At 39.0% G+C, this 27,126-nt stretch overlaps 2 protein-coding genes across 2 annotated transcripts; one reads left to right on the forward strand and one right to left on the reverse strand.

Annotated features, from left to right (window-relative positions):
- Positions 1-126: 126 nt before the first annotated feature.
- Positions 127-22,205, forward strand: CPT1B (carnitine palmitoyltransferase 1B). Its single transcript, XM_053462269.1, has 19 exons — positions 127-268; positions 5,009-5,157; positions 6,534-6,673; positions 10,088-10,259; positions 10,734-10,835; positions 11,129-11,266; positions 11,989-12,066; positions 12,661-12,768; positions 13,732-13,816; positions 14,255-14,450; positions 14,694-14,879; positions 15,081-15,186; positions 17,676-17,792; positions 18,459-18,623; positions 18,822-18,956; positions 19,078-19,230; positions 19,635-19,748; positions 20,021-20,113; positions 21,766-22,205. Exons 2-19 carry the CDS (start codon positions 5,017-5,019, stop codon positions 21,844-21,846), a joined length of 2,310 nt encoding a protein of 769 aa, XP_053318244.1. The 5' UTR covers positions 127-268; positions 5,009-5,016; the 3' UTR covers positions 21,847-22,205.
- Positions 22,033-26,206, reverse strand: LOC128490415 (regenerating islet-derived protein 4-like). The gene is made up of 6 exons (XM_053462273.1): positions 26,159-26,206; positions 25,329-25,393; positions 24,500-24,594; positions 23,167-23,304; positions 22,354-22,468; positions 22,033-22,201 (listed from the first exon to the last, which is right to left on the reverse strand). The coding sequence occupies exons 2-6, from the start codon at positions 25,390-25,392 to the stop codon at positions 22,134-22,136; spliced, it is 480 nt and encodes a 159-aa protein (XP_053318248.1). The 5' UTR covers position 25,393; positions 26,159-26,206; the 3' UTR covers positions 22,033-22,133.
- Positions 26,207-27,126: the final 920 nt, after the last annotated feature.

Consider the following 27,126-nt stretch of genomic DNA (forward strand, 5'->3'; position numbering starts at 1 on the left):
ATAGGCCAGTGTTTTGTGACATTGGGCCTGTGACTCTTCCGTCATTGGGAGCGTGTGCTCCCCTGCTGGCCATGTCCCTGTGCAACATCTCATTTCTGTGTGTTGGGTCTCATGTTACACTGGGAGTACTTGGCTTCACTCTACAAAATCAGACACACATCTGAAGGGCACAGAGGACAGAAAGCAGCAGCTGCGTGATTCGGAGTGTATGCAACTGTATGCGTGTGTATGAGCCTGTAGATCTGAAGAAGTTTAACAAAACTAACAGGTGGGTTTGCACTGTACCGGCTTCTGTGTTTAGTTCTGTATACATGTAGAACTTCGATTACTTTTATTATAACTATGATTGGGCGGAAGTTTGTGTATGTATTTATAATGCTGTATGAGCAATATCATCATACTACTTGTAAAGTGTTCAACAATGTGGTGCTGTAGACGGCTTGATTATATTGTATGTGTCTGATGAAAATTAAGAAGGGAAAAACACTCCAACTTGGTGTGTTTATCTTAAAGCTCAGTCTCACCTTGTGTATCCTATGTTTACATCTTCTGGTTCCTGAAATATTTATCTTATATCTAAGTGGCTTAGTGTATTTATTGTAGTGATATTACTTAGATTATTTTACATTTCAATTACAAAATTTTCCAGAAATCTATTAGAGTCCTCTACATTATTTACAATACAGGATTTCGGGCCCAGTTGCTCTAACACTTTTTTTTTTGCTTGTGCAGTTGTATGAAAAAACCCACTCTAGGCTGAGGTTGCCCAACACCAAGGATTAAAGGGACACTGTCCAGAGCCCAACTTTAGCCTCTCTAGTAGGGATCTTTGCTGAATCCAGCTGCAGTAGAGAGTAGCACTAAGTGTGTCTTTTAAGCATGTGCATGAGGATGTGTGCAGACACAGAGTGGAATTCACCAGTTTTTTTATATTAAACTTGTATTAAGAGCTTGTTACAGAAAAGTAACTTAAAACACAACGCTCTGCTTATATCACATGCATTGACAAATGTTATACCTAAATTTACAATCACTGCTGAGTGGTCATGTAATATTGCTCAATTCTCCATTAGCTGCTAAGATTGGTAGGGGCATCCAGAAAAGAAAACTGCGCCAGTTAATCACATATGTTGCACCAAATGGCTTGTTGACATCTAATAAATCTGTCTTGCAAACGGCATTATTAGCATATGACACATAGTGGCCCCATTTTATTTCGGACACTTACATATGTCTTTAATAAGACAGACTTGGGTAACTGAGTAATGCCAGGCAGAGCCAAGCAAGAGCTGGGGACTCCACCCATCAGTACCAGTGTCCTGTAGGAGGATTCATGATGAGAACAGCTTCCCTCCCCACCGACAGAGCTGGGCCTGCAATAATTGTGGCCTGGGGGACAGGCAGGCACAAAAATGGGTCGCAGTGAGACATAAAGGCCCTGAGCCCGTGGGGGGCATTGTATGTATAGTGCTATAGAGAGGCCGTGAGCTATGCTAATTCTCAGGCAGCAGAATAACTGCACTGTCTCGTACCAGACATCCCCTTTACTCTACCTTACCATTCCCTGTATCTGTGCTTTCCTACCCCCCCCTCCCCTTTTTTTGCTCCCTACCTGAGCCCTCCAACCCTTACCAATTCTTATTCCTCTGATGGCCTGTACCGGAGCTTTCCCATCCACTCTCCTTATATAAACACCCTTGCACCCTGCTCTTTACCAGAATGATATCCACCGCTCATAACATGCATTGTTGGAAATGTCCGGTAATGTAAATGATACAGAACCTGTGGATGGCAACAGTGTTGTTTACAGTAACATGGATACCATGGCGATTTGGCAGTCTCCAATAGTGACTTTCCCTTCATTTTGAAACCAATGCAATTTCCAGTACATTTACATTTTGCAATTCGGGAACGTAAAAGCTAAGTTAGACTTGGTTGGAATATATTAAGTCTGGGACAATTGTATATCGGTTTTTCTAGAGATACAGCTGAAAATGCAGTCAAGATAAACATTCTTCATACATTCACACAGGGTTGCTTGTAACTGTTTATACCCTAAATGTTGTTTACAAAGAGATTTTTAATATGTAAGAATAATCCTGTCAGCGGTACTGTGGGCTTTATTATCTAGTTTCACATATCACTGACTGACACAGCTATAGTACTGGCCTGCAGCGTGTGGAATGTATAGGAATTACTTGTTACACGTCTAACACACAGCAGGATAGCATTGTGCCTGTGCTAGTAAGCAATATGTGTAAATGTCCTGGGATACATGGCTGATACTGTCACTCTTATCACACCTATATGAACGTGTAGGACATCCCATTCCAAAACCATGGGCGTTAATATGGAGCCCTCTATTGTGCTATAACTGCCTCCACTCTTCTGGGAAGGTTTTCCACAAGATTTTGGAGTGTGTCTGTGGGAATTTGTGGCCATTCAGCCAAAAGAGCATTTGTGAGGTTTGGCACTAAGAAAGAGCACACCCCCCCCCCACAAAGTTGGAAACAATTGTCTAAAATGTCTTTGTATGCTGTAACATTAATAATTCCATTCACTGGAACTAAGGGCCCTAGCCCAAACCTTGAAAAACAGCCCCAGACCATTTTACCTACTCTACTGTATGTTCTTATAGGTAGCGTTCCCCTACCAAACCCAAATTAGCCCTTCCAGATATGGAAACCCATTTCATGAAGCTCCTGATGCACAGTGCTTGTGCTGATGTTTCTTACAGAGTAAGGAACGGGCCAGCAATTTTTATGTATTACACTCTTCAGCACTCAGAAGTCCCCCTCTGCAAGTGTGCATGGTCTACTTCTTTGGGGCTAAGCTTCCACATCACAATTACACATACATCAAAGCAGACAGGTCTCTGACATGCGGAGTGGCAGTGCCACGTTTAACGTCACTTAGCTCTGCAGTACGACCCATTCTACTGCCAAAGTTTGTCTATGGAGATTGATTTTATCTACCTTTTAGCTGTGGGTCTGGCTGAAACACCTAAACCCAATCATTAGGAGGGGTGTCTGCATACTTTTGGTCATACAGTGAATTTGGGGGAGAATAGACAGAAGGATAAAAAATGTGTTATATATATGTTATATATACATACATATGCTATATGTTTTTCCTTTTTTTTTTAAATACACAAACACACAGTGGTTCCATTATGCCTAATAATATTATTAATTTGTGTTTAACAGACCTTGTCTATAGTGTTTTTAGATGGTTGCATATTCTTTGTTCGTATGTGCTCTAGCTTTGTTTTTATTTATGGAAAAATATTTTCTCCTTGAGCCTAAAATTCAGTGCTGTATACCAGAAACATAAATTAGCATTGACAAACTGTTTTTATTTCATTTTGCTTCAACGAACTTCCTTTATTTCCAGACCTGGAGGATGTTGTTGTCAGTCATGTAATATTTTATTTGCATTTCCCCGCTCAAACCAGAGATCTGATATTTTAATGGCAATGGTAATTAAGTCTCTTCCTCCTTTCATTAGACAGAGTGTCCAAATGGGTGGTTAACCCCTTAAAATGTTTATCACATGATGTAGCAGTGTGCGCATCCGACGGGTGCAGGGAGCTCCTCGCAGCCAAGGCAGTCCTCGGGAACCCCATTTTTTATGGCAATTCTAATTAAGTCTCTTCCTCCATATACTTTCATTAGTCATTTAAATCAAAACTATGTTTGGTTAGTATATTATGTAAGTTTCGCAGATTTCAAAAACTAGACCATAACCCATAAGACATTTTGGTGACTTATTTTTGCGCACTTGGAGATAACCTGTGCAAAAAATGCTAACCAATTTTTATATATATATATTTTAAAGAAAAAAAAATAATATTGGTGGCCAGATAGCTGCATGACAAAAGCAACCAGTGAAATAACCCAGATTGTCTACTTTCAAGAAATCTGGTTATCTATTTTTTATTCATGATTACAAACCCGTATACTAACTGTGAAAATAATGCAAGTGGATGCCTTTTAATATTTGCCACAAAGATATAGAAATTATTACATGTAAGGAATTTCCAAACTCAAGACACTTTTTTGGGCATGTGATATGTAATTCCCTAAGTAAAGTACAGGAGTTAGGAATATGTCATTGAATTATGGTGAGAAGTCAGAGTCCCTATCTAGTAGATTGGAGTAAGATAACATACACAGAAAGAACATACACATATGGGTATTATCCATCTACCTGAAAGAATATTAAACAAAAAGTGGAACAGTTTGAAAAAAAGAAAAAAAAAAATTAATAAGACGCTAGTAATAAAAATACAATAGGAGTTCCTCTTCAATTTCATTTTTATATACACATTGTAAGCATTGAAGCAGACCTTATCTAACTGATGTATCCGTTCGTCTCTGTTACAAATACACTTGGTACTGTGTAAGAAGCAATGTACGTTGTTGGTACTTTAGAAATAAGTAAGACCAGTATTGCACGATCTGAACATGTATCTTTAAACCACTCTCCTTCAGCTTACCCCTCTTGAATTCTCCTCCTTGTATGAATCTCACCTCTCGCATACTTGGATGTCTTCCAATGTTTCGTTATGGAAATAAACACACAAGCTAGATAGAAAGGGTGGGGGTGAATAAGACATAAGCAGGTTTTTAAAAGAGTGTTATATACTCACTAAAAGATGTAACATACAATTGTAAAAGCGGAACATATCATAAAAAGAAAAATATTTGTCCCATTATACCTTGTTAAATGGTATTAAAGGCCATCATGGAGACAACATGCAGGTGTTGGCTTGTGGATAACCAATTAAAAAATATGCTGTAAATAGATATATATTTTTTGCATATATAAATTTTTGGACAAGGCACCCCTCTATGGTTTGTCTTAGATGTACTAAGCCAGTTGGGAATCCTCCCTCGGATTATATAATTTCCTAACGGTTTCCCTAAGGATATGATCACCCCTTTTCTCTCTAATTCCCACTGTTCTTAAACAAGACATGGATGATGCATCTAATTCTGTTTTGCAGGTCCAAAGATGGCAGAGGCTCACCAAGCGGTAGCCTTTCAGTTCACTGTTACTCCTGATGGCATTGACCTGCAGCTGGGCCGCGATGTTCTTCGACATATTTACCTCTCTGGATTTGTGGCCTGTAGGAAACGTCTCATCAGACTTAAGGTGATAACAAGCAAACTATGAACGATGAATGGCAAATTTAAAAAGTCCAAGTGTACTATATGGCTGAAGTACAAGCACACGTACATTAAGAATCTGTTAGACACTGTAATCTTATCGCCCTACTATATGTATTTTGCCATGTTCCTCTTTTTTTTTTTTAAATACAGGGCTTCCCCAAAAAAGCCTTACTGCAAGTCTCTTTTGCCACTTCCTGTGAACACATGGGATGAAAGCTCTTTTAGAATACTGAAGACATTTGTATTTGTCACTTACACATCCTTTCTGAAATACATGCATATAAATGTGAAGAACATGCTGTAAAAAATAAAACCATAAAAAAACGCACTAAAGCAGAAATGATGCAGCCAAGGTGGGAAGCACAGTTACCAAGGCAGCAGAACAATATAAGAGAGCGGTTGTACATTACGCAGGATAGGGAATCTCAGCCTCATTTTCAGTTGGCTGCATACAGCGTTCTGCTTCGGTATGATGGTACGCAGATACAGACATCTACAATCCAGGGATAGAGTGCCAAATAAACATACCTCTCTTTATGAAAGCATTCCCTCAAATATAGTCAAGAGAAACTTTATGTATATAGATTGATAAATATTAAACACTGATACAGTCCTGCTTACTATTGTCTATATAATATATATATATATATATATATTTGGTTATGTAAACAAAACCTCTGCAAGTCAATGGAACTTTGTTATTTTAGCTCTGGTTATACCTTTCCTTTTAACGAAATCTAACATCTACGTGCCAAGATCAAGCAAGAGACACCATGAACTACTGCTCCTAGGTCTTCCTTATGTAATTGAAAGGGTGTGAGTGTTCAGAAGTCAGGCTGTGTGTTATAAGCTCTTGAGAAACAAAGAAGTACTTTATGGAAAAGAGAAATTAAGCACCAGATATTCATTATTTCATCCAAGCCTATCTCGATAAAGACCGTAAGGTCGAAACGTTGCCCTTATTGTTGAATGAAACGCACCTCGCTTAACTACTGGAGTGGCGAGCGACTTTATTTGTGATATCTTGGCTTGATGTGACCTAACCTAATCCATTGTTGGTATAGGAAAAAGCATCGCAACAAATGGCAGGAGAATGATTTGTGTATCTGAGTCTCTAATCTGTTAATGGATATATTTGGTTAGGTCAATATAATTAACACTTAATAGTACAAAATATTAATATGACTGCTCTAGCTAGCTGTCTTCTTCCTGACGCACTGTTCTCAAATTATGTCTAGAGTTTTAGGATTTCTTATGTTAACATTAAATAATTAACAGATATTATGCTGGAGAATTTGATAATGTGGACATTATGTGATGACCTTGAGAAAATTATTTCTCTTATTCTTTCATCCACAGAGCTCAGTGCTGAGTGGGGTGTACCCCGCTAGTCCATCCACATGGTTTGGCGTTGTTGCCGTTACACTTGGGTCACTATATGGAAAGGTGGATCTGTCTCTGGGGCTCATTAACAAGATCAACGACTTTTTGCCAGGAAAGTAAGTAGACTGGCACTCTTTTAATAAGGTTTTCTTGTTGTAAGTGCTAGGACATAGGAGCACCTATGGGCATTACAGTGGAATATAGGAATATCATAGAAATGATACGTTTCTACCAAGTGGACTCAATATTGTGAGAGATTTAAAGTTTTGCTACTATGTAATCTCTGCGACATGACAAGGCAGTTACACTGTATGGCTGTTTATAATATGTACTAGTTAGTAGGCTTGTGCGTTTTCATTGTTGAAACCAAATACCGAATAAACTAATATGGCAGTGGCTAAACATCCCAGTAGAGTCGCTAATACAGACCTTTAACTCCTGAAACCTCCCCAGGCCAAGTTGCTTTGAGCTCTACCTTGTCCTGCACTTTGCCACAGAGACTGAAATCCCCGTTCCTTCCAAGCCAAGTTGCTTGGAGCAGTTGTCTGAGACAATCGTTCTAAGCAACTTGGCCTCGGAGGAACAGGGATTTTAGTGCCCCTGACAAAGTGCAGGGCAAAGTACTGGTTGGAGCAGCTTTGCCTGGGAAGACCAATGGCTTGGGCGTCATGAGTTAAAGGTCCGTAAGAGGGACTCTATTGGTCGCCACCAGGGGGCTCGTCTGGCATCAACCAATGAAGAGCAGCTGCCCTTCATTGATTGATGGCAGAGGATCCCCCTGCCGGCAACCAGAGTCGCTCTTACGGACTTTTAAAATCCTGGCACCAAAGCTGCCGCATATTATTATTGGGTTAACCCTGTATTAACCCCAGCTAGAAAAATAAAATAGGAAAAAAAAAACAAATAAGAAGAACGTACACGAATATTCGGCCAAAAAGAACATGAGAACAGGCGAATATTCGTGGAATACGAAGATTTATTTTCACGAAGAAGAACACGAAGACTTGGCCAGCACCACAGTCTGCTAGTTAGTATTGTTATCGAGTGACATATGTCAAGGTGATATATGGGTTAGTGTAGTGCACATCTTATTGCGCATATATGAATGCGGTTGTGCCTTAATAGTTTGATCACTATCCTGAATATTCCAGGCCTCTTCAGGGTGTAGGCTGCTGGCTGCTTTGAAACTGTAGTAATTGAATGCATTTACTATTTATTTTGACACACAACAGAGACACACCTGTAATAATCCAGTTTTTCCATAAATATTATTCTTAGAATCCATTACTGTTTCTCAATCGTCTTCTCAGTATTAGAGTAAAGACACACAATAGAAATTAATTCATTATGTAAATAACATAGTTACCGACAGGGCCCAATTTGCTGGGTTAAAATTTTCTAAGTGTGTTTATGTCCCAAATATAAAAAATGCCTCAACATTGCACATGTGAATAAAGAGGCAGAGATGGTTTGTAAACCTTAGCATAACGCCACGTGTGCTCAGTTGAAATATATATGTTCATGTACAGTATATGTATGCATGCGAATGTCTATCTATATATTATACTGCAAAATACACACACCCATTTATGGCATGCATGTTGAAAACTACATTTGTAGAAATACTTCAGATAGAGGTAATGTTATTTTAACTTATAATATAAAATAATTTACAGTATAATATGCACCTCCCAAAGTGTCCTAAAAAAAGAAGGAAAAATGTGCCATGTTACAATGGATATTATTTTTGAACAGAAGTTTCTTGTTTTAAATATATGGAAGACTATACACGGCTCATTTTAGCTCTGCGTGGCATAGTAATTATTATTATTATTTATTGTTTTATATAGGGCCATCAAATTCCTTAGCACTGTACAATGGGTAGACAGGACATAACAAGTAGCATGTAACATAACAATTTGACTTACAGAGACAACAGGTGAGGAGGGCCCTGATCACATGAGTTTACAATCTAGAGGGATTCGGGTGTATTACACAATAGGTAAAAGGTAAAAGTGCCATTGTTAGGGATAGACCAGCCTTGCTAGTAAAAGTATTGCAGGAGAGGGAGCAGGAAGCTAAAGGAATATAGGAGTATGGGAGGACGTTAGTGTGCTATGTTGTAAGCATCCTTAAAGAAGTGGGTCTTGAGGGATTTTTTGAAGGAATAAAGGCAGGGGGAGAGACGGATAGGCAGGGGGAGAGCATTCCAGAGGATAGGGGCAGCCCTGGAGAAATCTTGTAAGCGGGCATGAGAGCTAGAAATCAGAGGAGAGGATAGAAGGAGAACATTGGATGAGCGGAGAGACCGGTGAGGAGTGTATTAAGAGATGAGTGAGGAGATGTAGGGAGGGGAACCGCTTTGAAAGTAAGAGTGAGGATTTTGAAATGAATCCTGAAGCGCAGAGACTGACAGAGGGGAGAGACGTTAGTGAAGCTATGGGAGAGGAAGATAAGTCTGGCAGCAGCATTCATGGTGGATTGTAGAGGGGTGAGACGGTTAAGAGGGAGACCAGCTGTCACGACCACTGATACCAAGGCGCACACCTTCTTCTGCCCAGTAGCCCACCACCAAAGGAGACCCTTAGTGACAGCAAGCGGATATATTAAGGGCCGAGTTGGAATGCAAGGTGCAGGAACCACGACAACAGAACCAGGAATGAACTCAGCAGTGCAGGGGTTAATACAAACAGGTTAGTCTGGATAGCCGGGTCGGTACACAAAAGCAGGTAGTAATACAAGCCAGGTCGGTAACAGAGCGGGTAGTCAGACGAGCCAAAACTGGAAACCAGAAGATACAGGCAAAGGTACAAAATCGCTAGGCAAAGAATCGTCAGGCAGGCAAAGGGTCAAAAACTAGCAACTTCAGAGAACTCTCAGGCAACAAATACCACAACAGGGTACTAGACAGAGCATTTCTGGGGTTTTTAAATCCGGTGCTCTACTCCCAGGCTGCATCACAGCAGCTCTAGACGGCCTCCCAGAACCCCGCCTCCGGCCCAGTCCAACCGCGCCCCCTTCACAGCAGCCAGGAGGAACGCCACTGGACCGGGAGCAGGAGAGTACAGAATACTGGGGTTCACTGCTCCCAGATCCTGCCTTCATACTTTGACGCCGGCGGTCGGACATCCCACTGCACGCATCAAAGGGGTTAACAGTCGCCCCGGTAACCGCCGCGCGCGAGCAGCTCTCTGCACGTGCACACCCGGTACCGAGGGAGTGACACCAGCTAAGACAGAATTACAATAATCAAGGTGGGAGATAATAAGGGCATGGACAAGAGCCTTAGTGGCATGCTGTGTTAGGAAGGGATGGATGCAGGCAATGTTTTTAAGTTGGAGACGGCAGTTTTTAGAGACAGACTGAATATGGGGTGTGAACGAAAGGTCAGAGTCAATGGTGACACCAAGACAGCGGGCGTGAGGAGACGGGGAGAGGATAGCACCATTAACATTGAGGGAAATGTTCTCTATTGGTATATGTCACTCATTTACTTTCTCCCCAGTTGTGATTATAAACCTCTTCTCCAGGTCTGCCCTGGCTCCAATATCACGCACTGTGGTTAGTGCCGTTATCTTCTCTTCTGGGATTTGGATCTCTGGGATTCTTATCTACCGTCAAACTCTGCGTATATTGCTCTCTTATCATGGATGGATGTTTGAGCCACGTGGAAAAACAAGCTTGAAAACCAAAGCATGGGCAGTAGGTTCAATTATCATTAAGCATTGCTGGTCTTTCACATTTTAGACTGCGCTTATATTGATGCTAACAGCTGTATTAGATTGCGGTCCCTAACCAAGTATGAACGCTGCTCTTGGATGTGCCACATATCAATATATTGTGTAATAGTCAATTCACTAATAGCATATACAATAGACAACATGTTATCAATATTTTAATAAAACAAAACAAGCAAATGAATGCCTGCTCTTCATCTGACATTGTGAATGGGTTAACATTAACTATATATGAGAACAGGGGGCAAATGTTATCTATAATGGTATTTATAAGAGCCGAAGAGTATTGGGTCAACAATGCACTCCAAGTTTATCCTATACTAGGTCTGTTGTGTCAGCTCAAGAAGAAGATTTATTTGATCAAATTTCAACACACTTCTTTCGCAAAGTCTGTGGAAATCAGTTTCCATACATTCTGACATAGACTTATCCATCCCAGGGTTGTATGAAGATAATGTCCAAGAGGCAACCAATGCTTTATAGCTTCCAGATGTCTCTTCCGAAGCTGCCAGTGCCGCCCTTGGAGGATACAATAGAAAGGGTAAGAAAGCTGCTGGCAGATTTATTGTTATGTACCATGTACAACATGTGGCCATGTGTGATGAGAACGACATATAGTATATGTAGTTTTGGGAAGTACAGGGGCCAAAGAAAGTGTGTGGTGAAGAACCTGCCAGTTTTATATAAATGTATCTTCCATTATCTTATAAGATTCCTAGCTGTAATGTGTTATTTCCACTTTGCTATATTTGACTCATATGATTTATGCTTTTCTTTCCTATCTGATAATATTTTCCATGATGCCCAGTAATTTGTTTTAATCATTGTTTCTAGTACCTGCAGTCAGTTCAACATTTACTAGATGAGGAGAAGTTCAGTAAAATGAAACAATTGTCAGAGGAATTCAAGGCAGATCTAGGACACAAATTACAAAAGTATCTGCACCTAAAGTCGTGGTGGTCGTCCAACTACGTGAGTAGTTTGTAAAGCAGCGTTGCTGGTATTGTATGACTGACATTCACTGGAGCAGCAAGTAACATGTATACAAGGTATATACATAAAATAAGCACTAGATCTTGCTACATTAATTAAAGTAAAATTTCCTGCTATATAAAAAGAGTACTTTTATTTATGTGCCTATGGTATTTTGCTATGTTAGGGGACTTGGTCTTTGTTGGAAGTTGTGCCCAATCATGATGGGTTTTTTTTTTTATATATCTTCCATAAATTTTCCAGGTTCCCATCTTGATTTAATGTGAACTTGTATCTAAAGGACCACCCCAGCTCCAATTTAATGTAAAATGCATATTGGAGTCCATTTTGGAATATTTTGCTCTTCATTGCAGTGATCCACTACCCCATTGGGCAGTGTAGCAACTCCACTAAAACAGCTGTTGCTTCCTGGATACGGTGCCTGAAGCCGTCATTTAAATCAAGAAAAACAAGCATAATCTCAAACAGGTGTAAAATGCATCACCTGTTACAGATAAAGGTAGTAAGAGGGACCATCTGTGGTAGTAAAACTTCAACTTTTCCTCGATGACACAGGACAAAAATAATTGTTAGGACTTCATCATATTGTATGTTTACTCTGAGTGCCCAACAAAATGAATGGAAGGATGGCATTGCATACAGAATTAATCAGGAACTTGAGTTTCTTGTGGCCCTCTTCATATAACTTATCCATCCTACAGGTCAGTGACTGGTGGGAGGAATACGTTTACCTGAGGAGCCGAAGCCCGATCATGGTGAACAGCAACTATTATGCTATGGTAAGAACCACTGCTGCGTCCATACTGCTGCTCTCAGGTGCTTGGACCTGTACTGGTATTTTTTGGTCCTACAACTCCTTCTGTCCTTATCCAGTAATCATATGTAGTCTACCGACTGTATCCGTGATTTGTCTGAAAAAGGATGTGAAGAATACTGTGGGAAGTACACAAGCAGAAAGGAACAGCTAGCAGCCAAAACTCATTCTGTGGGTTGAATTGGGCCGAGTACCCTTTACCTCGGATCACAAAGGCAGCATTTTATCACAGCTAGAATCATTTTCTGTTTCTTAGGCAACAACCTGCTTTTGTGTTACATGACGATGAAACAATCCCTGAGATGCAGTGAACCATTGTATTTTTATCTAGTGTTGCCCGACCACGCTTTATGTATATTATGTTTCATGCCATACTACATATATTTTCTGCCTTAATGTCCCATAAGTACATCCTACCACGCCTGAGCATTCTCTATACAAACTGATGGGACATTTTTGTTTTCCACTCATTGTTCTTTGTTATAAAACAACTACATTTACAGATAATTGTATTCTCTATTATGTGTTTTAATTCTACTGTTTGCATTTTGTCTCTTAGGATTTCCTAACAGTGCTTCCAACATCAAAACAAGCTGCAAGGGCAGGTAATGCCATCCATGCCATGATGCTCTACCGCCGTAAGCTGGAGAGAGGTCTTATTCCCCCGGTGAGTCATTCAGTTATTCTAGATGACTTTGATAAACCCAAGAAATGTGAAGAGAGCCGCCATTACTGTTTTGTGCTTTGGGGATAGCGGTAGGATTGACAACATGCAATAGACAAGGCCAGGTTAAATAACTGGAGCACATAACAAAAAAGGCCTCTTATTTTCTCATGGTAAATTATTTTTGCCACCTCAACACAAATAAAACATAATGACTGTAAAGTAAACCATAAAAGAGTTTATTGCAAATTCCTCTATATTCCTTCATGATGTCACATTATGTCCCATCTAATTGGAGGCCTGGCCATTGCACATGTACAAACCGTGTTTCACTGTACATGTGCAGCCAATTAAGTGCCAGTCTGCAGTGAAACATTGGCAAAAATATAATGTGGTGCACAACATATCACATGTACCACACAACACAAGGGTGCGATCAGCTATTGCACTTGAACTGCAACACAATCCTAAGTAACATGGAGGGAGTTGAAAGGAAAATCTGTGAAGAAAGGGAAGGAGGAGCCTGAACAGCCAATCAGAGCTTTCTCTGTGACCTAAAGCCCTCCCACTCCTGACTGGGTGCAGATGGGAGAGAGGAGCCGGCTCTGTGCTTGTTTATGCCTACTGTAGAGCGCCTCCTCTCTGCTATTGCCTCACAGTGCCGGACACAGGTAGCTCAGGCTATTGCAAATCAAGTATGCCACTCTGGGGCCCTGGAGCAATAGCAATTGTTCCATGTCCTCCTTGTTTAATCCAGCCCTGGCAACAGAAGTACAATGCTTTGCCTCAGCTAAACTGTTCTGGGGATAGCCGCATAGAGAATTCCGTGAAACACGAGGTTTAACTTCTACCAATGTCATTGATATAATAATACATTTCTGAATATTATTGTAATGGCTGAGCGACATATTGTCGTATATGCATTGATTAAGAAATCAAAGTACTAATGAGCTTTCCTATCCACAGGCTATGGCTCTTGGTATTGTCCCTATGTGCTCCTATCAAATGGAGAGGATGTTCAATACTACAAGAATTCCAGGATCAGAGACTGGTAATCGGCTATTGTAAAATATATATGATTATGGATAATTTAACAGCTAGGATAGCTGACTAAAATCTTACTCTACTCTCAAGATGTGTATACAGCCAGACTGGTGTTCCCAGTGCATATCTATCATCACATGGTTGATACTATACATTAGGCAAAATTTACTAAAGTGTGAGTTGAGGAGAAGTCTCTAACGCTCTCTAATAGGGAGTTGCCTGGAGAGTTTATAAGAGATTGTTTTTTTTATGTCTGTGACTTCACTATACATTATGAAGGTCCAACTTCAGTGAGCATCTGCTGCTAGCTTAGCTAGCCCGCCCGGTATAGTATATAGCTAAATCTCCTTAGTGAATAAACCCCAAAACATGATTTAATACAGGTATATCCATTCAAAAAACACAAAGCATATTATGCATACTGACTTGCACAATGTATTCACAGATCGTCTCCAGCACCTTGTTGAGAGTCGTCATGTGTGTGTGTACCACAAAGGACGTTATTACAGACTGTGTCTGTATGAAGAAGGCAACCTGCTCAGCCCACGTGAGCTCCAAGTTCAGATTCAGCGCATACTTGATGACCCCAGCCCACCTCAACCTGGGGAGGAAAAACTGGCAGCACTAACTGCAGGGGACAGGTGAGAAGAAACAGAAAAGAAAAGGAGGACATTTGGGTAAAATTGCAGAAGGTGCAGGCCCCCCTCTCCTGAAATTGATGTTATTGATAGTATCCTATCTCTTATCATGTAAGGAAAACATGAATAGCCCGCTGTTCTGCATAAACTAACATGCAGCATTTACGAAGCCTTCTCTCCTTTCAAGGTGCTTACACTATTTTGATTGTTTGTCATGGGACAATTCTTTTCTTGTTCACCATGCAGGGTTCCTTGGGCAAAGGCTCGCACTAATTTCTTCTCTCATGGAGTGAATCGTGCCTCTTTGAGTTGTGTGGAACGTGGCATCTTCTTTGTTAGTTTGGACACAGAACCAGGTGGATTTCAAGAAAGTGACAAGTCCTCACTTAGTGTGTATGCCAAGTCCCTGTTACATGGAAACTGTTACAACAGGTAATGTGGAAATGTCTTGTGATACATTTTATTAATAGCACTAACTGCAAGGGAATCTTTCCAACTGTCTTGTATTTATGATTACCATCAACGCATACAGTGAAGTGGGAATTTATTGGCTAACACTGTTCATTAGGTAGCTACTGCGGTGTATAATATATTATCTGAGATAATGAATGTTTGTTTTTGTTATATTCACAGGTGGTTTGATAAATCCTTCACTCTGGTTGTATACAGTAATGGGAAGCTGGGGCTGAACGCTGAGCATTCCTGGGCTGATGCACCTGTCGTTGGACATCTGTGGGAGGTACAATGACAAACAATTACAGTGAAATGCACAGGTCCTGTACGCATGGTTGCATACATGTTAGTGTCACAGACATGGGAACAAAATGGTTTTAGTATGGAATATTGTTTTTTATTTTTTAAAAAGGGGAAGAGGAATTCTGGTGTATTAGGTTGCATTAAACTCTTCACTGATGAAACAATGGCTTCACTGAGGTCTCATGTATATTGAGATCATGCATACCACTGAGCTGTGACTCTTGAAGACCTGTCCACTCATATGCATGTTCACATAACGCCCATGATGAGTTTCATATGTACTCAGAAAATATGAATGTTCTTGACCTTTGATTGAAGAATTTCATGTATCCAAGAAAACCTAAACAAATTGAATAATAATAAATATAAACATGTGTTATTGTAACTGTCCTAAAAGCAAAAAACAATCCTAGATGGAAGTAAAATCTGAGCAAAAAAAGATGAAAAGATCTATAGAAACCATAGAATTCAAAGGGAGTGTACTTTCTTTTTCACATGACTGTATATGAAACCATATGATTCTGTAGAGTTAACCATTTTATTTAGAAACTTATCATAGAGGAACAAGATTATAGTATCACAGAACTACACTAGTCTACATTTAAAACTTTTTTTCTGGGGCTAATATGTAAAAATAATAATATGATTGCACTGCATTTTCAACCTTTACTAGTCCCCTCTGTGTGTGGTTTCCTTGCACAGGGCCATGCACATGCTTGGGCAACATCATTTAGTCACAATTATGAGGATCAGTTTCTAAAGTGTTTTTGCTCAGGCAGGGAGTTCCCATGTATCAGATCCTTCAAAGCAATTTTATCTGGGTTGTTTTGACTTTGTACCTCATTCTAGATCTTTACACAGAACAGTCAAATAATAGTTACCTATGTATCAGAAGGCAGATTTTCAGGTTCCTAATGATTTTAGTGATAGGAATGGTGGTTGCTTGCAAACAGTGGTGTAACTACAGGGGTCACAACTGTGAAGGGGCCTGTCTCTCTAGGGCACCCAGATGTCTATGTATACATGTATGTGAGCATGGATGTTTATGTATCCGTGTATGTGAGCATGGATGTCTATGTATACATGTATGTGAGCATGGATGTCTATGTATAAATGTAGGTAAACATGAATGCATATGTAAAAGCATTTGTATGTATGAGCATGAAGTGTTTGTGTATTAGCATAGATGTGTAAGTGTAAGTGTGTGTGAGAATGTATGTGTAATTGGTGTATTATGGCGTAGCATGAGTGTGTAAGTGTTTGTGATAGCAAATGGATGTGTATGTGTTGTGTTTGTGTGTGGAAATGTATATATATAAGTGTGAGGGATAAATTATGGAGGAGTCCAGTATGCAGGAAAGTTCAGAGAACACCGCTTAGAAGATCATGCCCTTAAACTGAAGTAAGCCGAGGTCAGGGGTACCAGAGAAGCAGCAATCCATTCAAGAGGCCAAGGTCAGGGTATCCAGAAATATGTCGGAGTCCGTAAAACAAGCCAGGGTCGGGGTAGCCAGAAATATATCAAAAGTTGGCTCAGGCAGAGTGTTTGGTGGTTAGGATGTCACTCGTAAGCTGCTTGGGGGCAAAGCTGTTGGATATGTTGCTTGGGGAAGTTGGAGTGCCCCGGGTCAATTTTCACACCATGACTCTGGTTTCTAGTTATGCCCCTGCTTGAAAAAAAGCATTTAATTACATATAACATGTCTGATACAGTGCCTCTAATCACAACAGATCAAATAATAATTATGATATGTTTATACATTAGTCTTCAAATAATAATAAGCCTTAAAATCAGAGTGCTAAGCAGAACATATTGTCAGACACTCCAATCAAAATAGATTATCACCTCTTTCGCTCACAAAGATAAGTAGCTATTTTTTTACCAATATTGAAATAGTGTAGTGGGACACCGGATGTCAATGTCTAAATGACAAAATGTTGTTTTTGTATTACTCTTAGAACTGGATTTGTTGGCTGTGGTAATGCACACAGCAAAAGTAACAACTGCCCACAACCCAAAAGCCTCTAGAGGTATAGTAGGGGGATACCACTATTCTTCTTTGCATTTTTCTTGTAATTTGGTGTCACTGATCCAGTTAAATGTGAAACTGATCACGTGAAATGCATCACTATTATTTTATGGTTGCAGTTTTGTTTAATATTGTATATTATATATCTTGAATTGCTATACACAAATATATACTGGTTTACAGTATGAACATTGTCATTTTATGCTTTCTTACGTAATAGTAGCCATTGTTATTGTAACTGTCTGTAGAGGTAAACTCAAGTATTTTACTAATACTGACCCTGTTTGATTTGGGGCTCACTCATATTCTTGTCTGTTTTAGTGCTTCCTCCCTACATAAGATGCTGTAACTGTTTTGTATTTGTTCAATACTTGGTCCTCCTTTGTTTTACTGCCTAGTCTTGTCTTATCATTCTTATTATCATTATCATTTCCTTTCCTAGTTTGTTTTGGCCACCGATTGTTTTGAACTGGGTTACACAGAAGATGGAGACTGCCATGGTAATCCTGGCTTAGACCTACCGCCACCATACAGACTTCACTGGGATATTCCGCCGAGGGTGGGTAATTCACTCAGAAAGACATTAGTCTCAAGCAAACCAGGCACCTTCAGAAAGCACAGTGAAATCAATATAAAAATAAGTTGGGGACTCATTACGCTACATGGAAACCAAGAAGTATGGTTACTCTCTTGCAAGCATAGGTTTATATCAGAACATGAGGTGCAATAAAACAGAGTATCTGTAAAACAAATCATATCAATATGGGGAGATGATTTTGGTTAAAGCTTATATAAACACTTCCTTGTGTAAATTATCTTGGTTAATAAAGGCATACATATAGAAATGTTTTTTAATCATAGGAGATTAATCAGGTGTCAGGAGATGTTCTCCTGTGTGCCAAATAGCTGAGGGGAAGCACCGTGAAATTTTAAAGGACCCTCTCTGTTTTCTGTAGCAATCATACATTAAACATTGTTGGGTAATATTATTCAAAATAGTGTTTTAAAGGTATACCACATACATATGTATTTTGTACTGGTGATTGAAGGATGTTATGCTACCATATGTGCAAGGGTTACTGGCAGATTATTGTAATGATATTGAGAATGGGTGAAAAATTTATTTTTTTTGTGTGTCACATAACGCTAATTAGTCAGGATCAATATCAGGTACTTCTCCAGGAGGTTATGGAAGAATTACTAATTTAAATGTCCTGTCTCCCAGTGTCGGGAAGTCATCGATGAGTCTTACATGACGGCAAAGACATTAGCCGACGATGTGGATTTTCACTGCCTTCGTTTCACAGACTTTGGGAAAGGCCTCATCAAGAAATGCCGTACCAGTCCTGATGCCTTCCTCCAAATAGCTCTACAGCTGGCACATTACAGGGTAATTTAAGTGCTAAAAGATTATAATACTAACCTTGGGGCTTTCTCCGAGTTTATCTTATGTGTTCGCTAAATATATTTTTGCATTGGCACAGTCATTGTCCAGTATTTCAACCCTCACTTATTAAACGCTTTTTATGTTACATCACAATATTATCAATCACACATTGTTCTACATTGTGCTCTTACTCTAATACAGGATAAGGGTCACTTCTGTCTCACCTATGAAGCATCCATGACTCGCTTGTTCCGTGAGGGTCGTACAGAAACTGTGAGAGCCTGTACCAGACAGTCTTCTGACTTCGTAAGAGCTATGGAGGATCCCACCCAAAGTGTGAGTGCCAGACATATGGACATGATGTCCCTATGCATGATATTTGTTTAATGTGATCCCAGTCACTTGCAATGCTGGATAATCTGATTTTTTTTATTGAATCCAATATTTAATTGTGTAGGATGCCATTCGCCTAGCTCTTTATCGTGCCGCTGCTGATAATCACCAGCTTATGTATCGTTTGGCGATGACAGGGAAGGGGATTGATCGCCACCTCTTCTGCTTATACCTTGTGTCTAAATATTTGGGCAAAGACTCCCCGTTCCTCCAACAGGTGAGACATAGTGTTCATTTTTACTTTGTGTGCCTGTAACATCACAATGATAAACTGTCCTTTTCATATAATAACTCATAGGTTTATGAAATAAGTCATCAATACTAATACCATGCCCTAATAAAAGTTACTAGATGGTTCCATGTATAAAATAACAGGGTCATATTTAATTTTGTCAGAATATTTTTTTCAAAGGAAAGTGGATTGTTCAGCTATAGAGCGGTTGAATGATGAGTAGAAGCAGTAAAAACTCACATATGCTGATAAAATCTACCTGTGCTTTTCTGTACAGTGTTTACGTACATTATACGTGTCAGTTGTGTGAATTGTGTATAAAGCACATTACATGTACATACATAGTGTATATGCTGTTCATAACAGGTCTGCTTTCCTGTGTACTGCAGGTACTTTCTGAACCCTGGCGTCTTTCCACATCACAGACCCCACAGCAACAGCTGAAATTATTTGATTTGGAGAAGTTTCCAGATCACATTTCTGCAGGTGGTGGGTTCGGACCAGTAAGTGAAGCATTTTTACTTGGCTTTAATTTTAGAGAAAACATTTAGGTATTGTAATGCTTAGGGTAATTGTGTGCACTAGCCAAGCGATAACCCTCTTAATTAAAATCATTTTTCATTGGTTTCCTAAAACAAGGTCTCCCTACAGCTTAATCTGTATGTAGTGAATTCTCAAACTGTTCTTTCTCATTCCCTGATGTTTTCTTTTGTCTACCATACTATTCTTCCCGACCAAGGAGGTAATTAATCACTGATTTTTTTTCTTCTCAAAGGTTGCTGATGATGGTTACGGAGTCTCTTACATTTTTGCTGGTGAAAATCTTATCACATTGCATATTTCTAGCAAGTTCTCCAGCCCAGAGACAGTAAGTTAACATAGCTGTTTCTAAGGGGCACATAGACTTCATGTGCCAGGGGGCTGTAGAAGAGTTTTTAATATTTGGGTGATATCATCTAATATTTGGGTGCAGTTGTAATTAGTATTGTATTTCACGATTTTGCTGTAGTAAAAGAATGCAAAAAAAACGCATTCTGTTTTTTTGCATTCTTATACACTGGACTAATACGGCTACCCCAAACTGCTGTAGTAAAATAAAGCTCCTTTAGGACTTTGATATTTATCCATTAATATGCAAGCTGCATGACTAGACCCAAAACACTAGCGTAGCTACTGGCGTCGCAGCGAATGGGGCCTGTGCCTCTAGGGTGACTGGTGCGACTGGTGTGAACATCTGTGTGTGTGTGAGTATGGATGTCTAATTGTGTGTGTGAACGAGCATGGATGTCTTACTGTGTGTGTGAGAGCATGAATGTGTAATTGTGTGTGTGAGCATGAGCATGCATGCATGCTTAATTGTATCTGTGTATGTTGGAAGAGGGGGGAAGAGGCAAAGAAAGCACAGACAAATTGTGTGGGGGCAATGATGGGACAGCTTTTTTTTGCACCAGGGCCCTGTGGTTTTTAGTTACGCCCCTTACCCAAAATGTCATCTGCTTCACAGTATGAAATTCACTAAAATGTACTGTGGACCAGCTAGGAAGCTAAACTCATCATGTACTCTGAAAAGCATGTCTAAAAAGTTCAATATTTTAAGAATTCTAAACTTTGTCATCTTGGTGCTGGACAGTAGCCTACCCCGAGCCTTTCTTGAAATTATTTTCTGAGCTTCTCAGAAAAAGAGAAATATACTGCAGTGTTCAGGCCTCCTTAACTGCAGTTAAGTTTCAGGCATTAGTGGCAATTGGCAAAAAAGCAATCAAATAAAACAAGTACAGTAGTACAGAAACCATTACATTTTGTAATTCAGTTCTATGTATGTATGGCATGTAAAAGATATAAAATGACATTTTGAGAAAAAAGAAATAGATTGGATGTACTGTAATGTTAAAGTATGATAATAGCTTAGATGATATTTCCAGAAGGAAATTCGGAGAGAGTTCAGAGGAGAGCTATCAAAATGGTGAATGGTTTGCAGGATAAAATATCAAGAAAGAACTGGTTGGGCAGACTGCATGGGTTGCCATCACTTTCTATTAATAAGGGTTCTCAATATGTATAGCTTGTAGGAAAGAACAGAAAGGTGAGATATAAACATTTAAATACTTAAACGGATTTGTCAAAGTACAGAAATGGAGGAGAAATGTTAGAACAGGAGGACATATTTTAAAACAAGAGGTTCAGAGGTTTACATGCAATGTAAGGGGGTTTTACTTTACCAAGAGGGTGGTAGATAAATAGAACAGCCTCCCATACAAAGTGGAAGGGGCTGTTTACAGTGAAGAAATTTAAACATACAAGGGATAGGCATAAATCTGTCCTGAACTTGAGATAAGACTGATTAATATCAGAGTATTTACATCCCCCAAAAAAGGGCAGACCAGGTGGGCCGAATAGATCTTATCTGTTGTTAAATTCTACATTTCCGTATTGATTTGGGGGATATTTGAGTATTTCTGTTAAGTTATCCAGATAGATACTGCTAACTCAAGTATCTAATTGTGTCTTATCTGTTAACAGAATTCTCACCGTTTTGGGCAGCGCATCTGTCAATCCATGCGGGATTTGGCTCAGCTTCTCACTTCCCCTGTCCGGGACTGATGTTCTAACCCAGTCACTGCTGGGTGATCACATGATTCATTACATGACTGGTTACCTTTCACTCACTTCAAACTTTATCTAATAGTGGTACACGTTGTAATCATAAACATTTATTGTCTAGTGTGTGCCATACTGGTATTAGTGGGATATGACTGAAAATGACACAATAACAAATCAGAAAACTGGTTTTGGAGATGAATTCATTTATTATTATTATATATAGACTTTCTCATTATGTACACCACAATCCATCACTAACATAGCACACATAGCAATATGCCTTGGACTTAGGGTTTGAATTTGCACACAAAGTGGTTTTGCATGCGACACGGAGCATCATTCCACTTATTGAATTCTAAGGAGAGAAGAGAAATAAGAATGCATTTATCTCTGGTTTTAGTCCCCTGGGTGTGTTATACTGATTATTAAATTACTGCACTACATACAACATGTTAGTAAAGGTATCTTATGATCAGTTGATGTTTAGTCCACCTCTGCCATACTTACTGGATCCTATAGTCAGCTCTCCACAGTACTCCTCATTATTCAGATTATTGGGTTCTCCATTCTCCCATGTCCTGTAGTTGTACATTGAGCCATCATTCCACTTCCAACGACGGTTCTAAGGATACAAACTCAATTACTCAATTCTTACTAGTAAACTAGTAAGGATACGTGTTCTCCAAATTAATAAATGCATCATGATTTGTCATCTCCAGGAATGCAGACTTCAGCCAACTAGGTTCTATGAGCCTCTGAATGAGATTCTGTATCTATGAATCCACATTTGCTCATGTTGGAGGATGCAAAAAGCTTACTTTTCGTATAGCACCCAAAAGTACATTGTATTAATTTTCTTGGTTTGTATGGGGGCCCCTGCATTAACACCCTCCATGACATTGCACTACACAGCATTCTGTGATGTTTTTTTGTGGGTTTTGTGGAGTTCAGAATCCCCAATGTGCCATACCCTAAGAATAGATCTGTTCTGTGATAGCTCCCTAGAGTAGATAGAATCTGATAGAGGAGGTAAAGCTGGAGAGATTTTTAAGGACAATATATGTAGTTTCAAATGTCATTTAGCTAGCCATTTCATGTAAACTAAGACTGTCTAAGTGTCTACAGCTTCTAGCAAATAGATGGGAAAACACTGACTGAAAATGTAAAGAGTGTTCTGGTTGCTAGCTAGAACAGTAACAATCCAGTTACCTGTCTTTTGTTAATGCAGCAAGCCATTGACTTGACATAGATGGGTTTCATATGCTTACTTCAGTCTCCACACTTTTGGGTCTATTTTAATTTTAAAAAATATTAGCTTACCTGCTCAGGGTCATGGAGTCCAATCCAAACATCTACAGACGGTGTATAAGCAGAAACGTGACTTCCAATTATTGATGCCTCTGCTTCATCCAATATGGAGGCCAAATGTGCACCATGCCCGTAACTGACACATTCAAACTACAGGAGAAAAGTAGAATTCCTAGTGTTACTTAAGGAATACAAACACAGGTTCCATGAGCGAAATGTGACATATGTACCAAGCTAAGTTACTGTAAGAGAAGTGCTACTGTATTAGTAAGTGAACTCACATTTCAGACTATCCCTGGTCCTATTCTTTTAAAACTAAATACAACACAGTACTCATACTCTTTTCTGTGTGGGATCAGCAACCTTGCAGCATCATTTCAATAGTATGTAGTTCTTTTAGTCTTCAGAAATCACCCTAGAACCATGTTACAACTCTGTACTTTGGCTGACAGTAGGGTACTAATGCAGCATACACCCATTGATCATCGGCAATGAAAGAGCGTTTGCTAGAAATGCTATGACAATGCCTTTGGTGGATATCACAGCTGGAAAAAGATAGATCTAAGTAAGTTAAGAAAAATAAAATAAGTAATAGATAATTGTCAGTGCTGGGCTCAGTTTTTCATTAAATAAACTCTTCTATTTCATGGCTCTTATGGGTAGAAATTGGATATAAGACAATATAATCTGATGGGGGAGTACCTGCTGTAAAGCAATACAATTGTATCGCCTAAACACTGCACATTATCCTGAATTATGTGATATGATTTGAGAAGGGATTCCTAAATATGGTTGTTTATTCAATCAAAGCAAGAATGTTAAGGATTATTAAAGCCATTAAAGGTTGTCTAATGGATTATTAAAGCCATATAACCCCTAACTAGCTCCCCTATAAACAGAATACTGAGTACATCTTAATAGTTCCATATAGAAAATTCTATGGCACTGTACAGGATAGACACAACAATAATGGCAAGATGTGATATTCACTGCAATGTCTAAACATTGCACGCTCCTTGCTGTCAAATCACAATCTTAACCAATCTCTATCACCAAACAATTACTAATTCTGCATATCCTTTGTGGGGTTTGGTTTGGATTCTGTGAGTAATGATCTTACTAGATCCATGACCACTTGCCCTGTGATAACACATTCTGCGCATTCCCTTTGTAACATGTACACACACACACATACACCAAATTGCTCCCCCTAATCTCACATAGTCACACAACATGTCTCTCTCTTCTCCCCGTGCCTGCATGTAGAACATTTGTAGAAGATTACATACATTTTTCATCCCTCTATATTTATTCTCTTTTCTGTCATGCCTTCCCATTCTCTTACCTCAGCCTCAGACCAGGTCAGTCGGAATCGGAAATATCCATAGCAGTGGGACTTATAATAAAACCAACCAAAGGGGCAGGAGGAGCGGGGAGCAGCTGAAAACAAGAAATACTATTTACAGTAATACCTAGTAATGGAGTAAGAAAATTAAGAACTGAGTCCTCAAATATGTTCCCCTCATTATAAATTAGCGTTTCAAAAATATATAGAGAATACATGAGTTTCTAGATTTCACCCTATATCAAATTAAATAACACCTTCTGTACATGTTATACATTCATAAGAACACATTGTAAACCTGCTCACTCTACCTATATGATGTATTTATAAACATCCATGTTTGGCTCCTTTTAATTACAATATCAAACAAGCGTGGAGGTACTTGCATATAAATTTGTTCAAAATACACATAAATGACAGTGCTTCATCATCTGGCCCAATATTATTGGCTAATGCTATAAATATATATAAGAAGGTCAGAGCACTCCTAATTGTTTTCTTGCACATTTTATTTATTGTGTACCAAAATTATTATTTATTATTTTATATGGTGCCAATATATTCGTAAGCATGTAAAGCTGAGGCAAATTATCATCCAATTTGAGAATCTATAACCCCTTTCCCCTACATTCGAGTTCTTGAAGTCAACAAGATTCAAAATATGGGGTAAAAATGGAAAAATGTTTGGCAAACAATTAACTGAGCTCTTTCGATCAAGGTGAAGCTGACTTTTCCCAATTGTTAAGTATCTAGTTTGGAAACAGAAGTTTGGGATTTCTTCAATAACCGTATGTTATCTTAGTAGTGTACAGCCACCTGACATACTCACCTTCTGACAGTGACACCCCAAGGACCACACAGCCCAGTAAGACTATACACCACGAGGAGGACATCCTGAGAACACAAAGGGGTATTAGAGTGTCTTATAATCACTTTAGTTGGATCAGTTTTTAGAAATAATGCCATTTTTCCCACTCTCCCCTTTTCTATGGTATGATGCTATGTTCTTGGCACATCAAGGCTCTTAGCAATGCACTTAGTTATGGTTGATTTGGGTGCTCTATAATGTTTTGCGTATTTTAATGAATCAGAGGGATGCCTGTACCACTAGGTAAATGGTGGTTACTGAGAGGTTGATACACTAGAAAAGCCTAAATATGTGTGTGTGTCTTGTCAAATAATTGCTACCATGTGATAATACATATCCCACTTAAGCTATTTACTTAAGCTGCCTTAAAAAGTGCTTTTTAAAAACGTTAGCATATATTTGGATTTCATATTAAGACGTATACATGATAAATAATTCGCTCTCTGGAAATAATATACATTAGTCACAAAATAGCACGCTTAGTTCATTACCTGCCTAAATGCCAGTGTCTTTTCTTAATCTTCCATCCAGCGAGATACAGAATGCTATCAACCAACTTTTCTTACAAAATAATATTCCACCAACCCATCCCCTTTGTAATATGCGCAGACAAAGCACGAATGTTCAGAACATCCCACCCTAATGGCTTGTATTTTAAAAATTATCCTGTAGAATGTTGTTTGATTTACTGCCATATTCCCAAAGAACCCTTTTCCTCTGTAGGATACTAGTTATATAATCGAGTATACCATATACAGAGCTGTTACAGAATGCAGGTAAATTTGATTTACCTGCTTAAGAATGCTGTCCGATCTGGTACCTGATGATGCTGGAAAGTGACTATGGGCATCCCCTTTATCTACATATATATAATAGATCTGAGAGGGAGTGGTCCCTCGGTGACAGATGGAGAGCAGAAAACAGGGACAGGAACTGGTAATAAGGATCTCTTTATGTCCCATGATTAAAGGGTTTAACTACCCCCCACACCCAGATAAGTAACTGACAAAGGCAAAATGAGCATTGTCCTAATCCCCACATATACATGCTTTATCCTAAATACAAATACAGAGCAGCTTGACAAACAATTGCCATGCAGAGAAGGGAAATGGTCATCTTTGAGAATGTCGCCATACATAGTTAGCTTTTCAGTTTTTGCATTTGTCATTGTCTTAGAACTAGGCTACGTCTTATTATATCTCATTTCCAATTAAGTAATAAATCAGTAGGGACAGGGATATATTTTTTTTTTGAGGGGGATTTGGTCTTCTGTCTGTTCTATAATGAGGATATGCTTATAGAGGAATAATAATCAAGAGACAAAATATCCTTGCCTCATATTCATAGGCCAGAGTTACTACCAGAACCAAATGCCTAGGTGTGAAATCTTGCATTAATGAACGCAGATTCTACAAGAACATCCATTTAGGGGGCAATTGATAAATATACGGATATGGTTCAGTGTGTTGATCAGTTGGATAGCAAAAAGAAAGCAGGAATGGTATGATACAATAATCATACACCTTTACCTGCCAAAACAATGATTTCCTGTTTTTTCTTATATTTAAGTCAAGAGTTTATGGTATCATCTAATATTTCAGCAATTCAATTATCATAATGAGCTCCACAACAGCTATCTGTTATCAGAATTCTCTTTAACTACTGAATACATTTGAACATTTGCCAACACAGCATATTGATGTAGTTTTATGTTGTAATAATGCATAAAAAAAATACTGCATTCCAATTACATTGTACC

This window comes from Spea bombifrons, chromosome 4, assembly GCF_027358695.1.
Source record: "Spea bombifrons isolate aSpeBom1 chromosome 4, aSpeBom1.2.pri, whole genome shotgun sequence".
Lineage (NCBI taxonomy): Eukaryota > Metazoa > Chordata > Amphibia > Anura > Pelobatidae > Spea > Spea bombifrons.